This window comes from Otolemur garnettii, unplaced genomic scaffold (genome assembly GCF_000181295.1).
Source record: "Otolemur garnettii isolate 467f Iridium unplaced genomic scaffold, OtoGar3 scaffold00198, whole genome shotgun sequence".
Taxonomy (NCBI): domain Eukaryota; kingdom Metazoa; phylum Chordata; class Mammalia; order Primates; family Galagidae; genus Otolemur; species Otolemur garnettii.
The window spans coordinates 2,155,583-2,160,014 of NW_003852593.1; the positions used below are offsets into that span (position 1 = coordinate 2,155,583).

At 60.0% G+C, this 4,432-nt stretch overlaps 1 protein-coding gene across 3 annotated transcripts in view; it reads left to right on the top strand.

Moving 5' to 3' along the window:
- The window catches only part of RGS12 (regulator of G protein signaling 12), a 96,366-nt gene extending 91,934 nt beyond the window's left edge, over positions 1-4,432 (top strand). For all 3 annotated transcript variants that reach the window (XM_023507679.1, XM_023507677.1, XM_012812278.2), the window contains one exon: positions 3,965-4,432. In XM_023507679.1, coding sequence (XP_023363447.1) covers positions 3,965-4,191 — 227 coding nt within the window. In that variant the 3' untranslated portion in view covers positions 4,192-4,432. The remainder of the gene's footprint in view (positions 1-3,964) is intronic.

A 4,432-nucleotide genomic window follows, 5' to 3' on the forward strand; every position in this document is an offset into this window, starting at 1 on the left:
TGTGTGGTGTGCATCCATGTGGCCTGTGTGTGGTGTGCGTCCACGTGGACTGTGTGTGGTGTGCATCCACGTGGCCTGTGTGTGGTGTGTATCCAGGTAGCATTGTGTATGGTGTGTGTCTAGGTAGCATTGTGTGTGGTGTGTGTCCACGTGGCCTGTGTGTGGTGTGTGTCCAGGTAGCATTGTGTGTGGTGTGTCCACGTGGCCTGTGTGTGGTGTGCGTCCACGTGGCCTGTGTGTGTTGTGTGTCCAGGTAGCATTGTGTGTGCTGTGTGTCCATGTAGCCTGTGTGTGCTGTGTGTCCAGGTAGCATTGTGTGTGCTATGTGTCCACGTGGCCTGTGTGTGGTGTGCGTCCACGTGGCGTGTGTGCCTGGTGTGCATCTGTGTGTCTTGTGTTTCTGGCATATTTTGTGCAGTGTTTGTATCTTGATGAGGGAACTCTCCAGAACACATAAGTGGCACATGTAGGGAGTTCAGACAGGCTCTCTACATGCTGGCACAGGGCCTGTAGCATGGCCTTGGTCTCTAGTGAAGCAGACACTGTGTCCCTGTGTGTGCTCAGGAAGATGCAGGCCCACAGAGGGCCAGCCCTAAAGCCAGACTTGCCTGGTTTGGTGATGGCTCAGAAGGACTCATCCCGGAGCTACCCAGTTTCCAACAAAACCCTGGCTAGACAGGGAGTTGGTGTGTCTGGCTCCGAGATTCCTGCCCTCGGGAAATTCTTCTGGTGCTCAAGGAGAGTGTGGGGATCAGGCCCTGAGGACATGTTTTCCACTTGAGGAAAACACCTTCGTGGAACTGAATCTGTGGTGAGCAGATCTCAGTCCAGAGCCACAGAGGAGCTGCCTTCTCCATGACCTGCAGCCTTGACAGACCCTGCACTGGGGACCCCTTGGCTCCTTGGAGTGAGCACTGGGCCAGCAGGCGCCCAGGTGGTGGGAGGAGTCCAGCAGACCACAGACTGGCAGGCAGCAGAGTGGCACCAGGCATCCCTCAAAAGGGGGCCTCGCACAGCTGCCTCTGGGCTGGGGTCCCCCAAGGCCAGCTCACTAGAGGCCTCCTAGCCCAGTGTCACAATTGCCAAGGTCCCCAAGGGTTGTGTCTGGGCACAAGGCTGCTCTCAGGGAGTTAAGAGTCTGGCTCCAGCCAGGGGCACTTGGCTCTGCAGCCTCGCACAGTGGGGCCAGAGCAGGCCCAGAGGTGAGGCTTCAGGGGACCGAGGTGGCCAGACCACGACCCTCGTGTGTTTGTCGTCCTGGGAGCCCATCTGCACTAGGCTCCCCCACCAACCCCAGCCGGTGTCACTCCTGCAGAAGCTCAGTGAGGCCTGGCCTGGCCTTGCTCCTGCACTGTCCAGAGGGACACCTGTGAGAGAGATTCCCTTGACAGGTCTGTCCAGTCAGAGCCCCTGGGGGCCTGGGGTGCCTCAGGACTGTGAGGAGGTGTGTCAGGTACCCACAGGGGTACCTTCTGGGAGTAAGGGGCTCAGCCCTCCCTAGGCATAAATGCAGCCCAGACATCTCATCCTGATGCAGACTGGGAGGCCTGGCTTTCTCTGGGACGCAGCAGCCCTTGGTCTTAGGCCTATAAAGTTGCTGGGGATGCACTCCGCCATCTGCTAGGGGCCTCTCTAGATCCCCCTCCCCAAGGGGCTTGGGGCTTGCTGAATGAAGCTTGGACCTGAACACCTAGCTCCTGCTGGTGCCTGCAAACCACTCCACCCGTCCTGTCCACTCCTCCCAGGGCTTCCCAGAGTTAACCAGATGGCCCAGCCCCTCCTCTGCAGACCCAGTCTGGGCTGTAACTCCTGGTCCTCCCAACTCCCTTCATAAGCTGCCCTCACTCCGCCTACTGGCACAGCCAGGCCTCCTAGGGTTATAGCCCCAGGCCTGCAAGTGAACATAGCCTGGCCTGCTCCACACACGCATTCTCTTGGGACTTGCTGTCTGTGCTCACCTTGGGCTGGCACTGCTAGGGCTCCTGCCCGTGGCCACCCACCAGGGTCTGCCCAAGTGTAAGCCTGTGCCAGGATCACCTCCTGACTGCCCATCCCCCACATGCTCTGTCCTCCCCCTCAACGGTACCCAGTAAATATTTGCAGAAAGAAGAACTTTAATCCAGTCACACCCCCACTGTAGACAGTCCCAGTCCCAGCTGGGCATTGTTGTAGAGGCAGGTTGCTGGCAGGTTCTCATGGGCCCAGGGCACCTCAAGGGCTGGGCTCTAGGCCCACCTGAGGAGACTGGCTGGACACCTACCTCGGGGAAGAGTGCTGGGACCTTCAGGAACCTGCCCTCAATCCCCTCTCTGTGTTAGGTGACTCACCCCCATCCTGCAGGTGGAGGGAGGTAGGGCTTGCCCTGACCCACTGTCCTGCCCACATCCGAGAGCCATGTCAGAGGGGAGCAGCAGGCCCAGAACTGATCCTGCACTGAATCTCACTCCATGAGCACCTCCAGGTCCCTGCTGTGCCAACCCTGTGTTGGTCCCTGGGGACTCCATCCCAGGATGGACACTCTGTCCTAATGGGCCCATATGGGGACCAGCTAGGCCAGCAATAGCCTGGGGGTATGGCAGGGGGATGGAGCCTGCCCAGCTGGGGCTTTAGAAGTTTCTAAGGCAATTTCAGACATCTGGGGACTGCTAGAGGCAAGACAGGTGGGCAGCCCAGAAGAGGGGGCTCTGTAGGGGCTAGATGCCATGGGGGGTCAGGATGGCAGATGACAGGGGACCGATGGGGTAAAGGGCTTGTGAAGGGCTGGAGGTAGTGGCACAGAGGGACAGAGGACCCAGATCCAGAGGAGGGTGTGTGAGAGTGAAGTGAGCAAAAGTGGACAGCCAGGTGGCCAGGATAGAGGGTGGGGTTGGGGTCGGGGGTTAAGGGCCCTGTTCCGCCTGGCTGTTGGTGGATGGACTTGCATATTGGGAGTTACCCCCACCCCAGTGCTTGGCCCTTCAGGAGGAGTTGGGGCCACCCTAAGGTGATACAGGCAGTTGGGCTACCCTCTGACTGGGGACCCCAGAGCCCAGCTCTGTCCCTGCTGAGCTGCAAGGGGGTGTGTGAGTGGGTGGCAGCCAAGGTGCAGGGGTTCTCATAGAGCCAGTTCCCGTACTCCACTCTCCTGGAAGCTGGCTGGGTCCCAGGGACACGTTCATCCCTCTGCACTGCTAGGCCTGGGCCTGGACTCTGCCCCCCCCAGGCAGTTACTCTGCCATCCCAGCTCCCACCTGGAACAAACAGGAGCCTGGGCAGGACACTGCAGTCCTTTTTCCTATGTCATAAATCCCACCTTAGGCACACTGCCCGGACCTGGGAACAGTCCAGTGTCACTGGGGCTATGGGTCCCATGGGGAAGGCCCCAGGTGTCACCTGGAAGCATGAGGAGGTGGAGGCAGGTTGGGGAATGGTGTTCTAGGCTAAGGTGACTGCTAGAGGCTGGACTAAGAGGGGAGAGTGGGTCAGGAGTGCCCAGGTGGGTGAAGCTACCGGGGCTCAAGTGCCCCTCGAGTGGGTGAGACATTCCCCTAGGCCTTGCATAGACTGGGTTAGGGGCAGGAGCAGAGAATGGACATTAACCAGCTCCCAGGTGACCCTGGGACAGAGGAGGGACCCAAGAGCCAAAGGACAGCCAGGGTCCCCCAGCCCCCACAGAGCCACCAGCACCCTGAGCCCCCTCATCATTCTGCTGACGTTCCTGACCCAGCTGCCTTGGCCTCTGGACCCTTCCCACAGTGTCTGATCCTGCTTGCCCAGGGCTCTGTCCCCAGGGCTGCGGGGTCTACAGACTGAGCTGGGAACGGGCCTGGCCACAGGTTGGAGGACCTGCCAGTAGGATGGATTCAGGGTGTTTCAGGGCACCCCCAGCCAGTGTCTATGGTCTATGCAAGGCCAGGGAGTGGGGGCGGTTCTAGGAGCACAGGGCTGGGCCAGGCCCGTTGACAGCTTATTTTCCCTTTGACAGGAGGTGAGTCCCGTGGCAGTCGAGGCCTCCCGGTTAACACAATCATCGACGTGGATCTGGTTGCTGGCTCCGCACTCGGGCTGGGTGGCAACAGCCTGGGGCTGCAGACAGGTCCCAGGCGGTTAGGGGCCAGTGGGCCCCCGACCCCAGACATGCCTGGCCCGAGCCCTGGCCCACGTGAGCCTCCCAAGCCCAAGGCCAGCACATTCCACGCCACCTTCGTTTAAAGTTTCCCAGCCTGGCCAACTCTCATGTGGACATGTGCGTGTGTGGCCTGAGAATTTGCTCCAGCGCCTTGGAGGGGCCACTTTGGCAGCCACTCCCTCAGGAGCCAAACCAGGACAAAGGGAACAATCACATTGGACGGACTTCCCTCAGACACTCCCACGGTGGCCACAGGTCCTCAGACCAAGCCATGCTGCCCCTTGGCACTCAGCTTCCATCTAATAAAGCATTGCTGGGGATCCA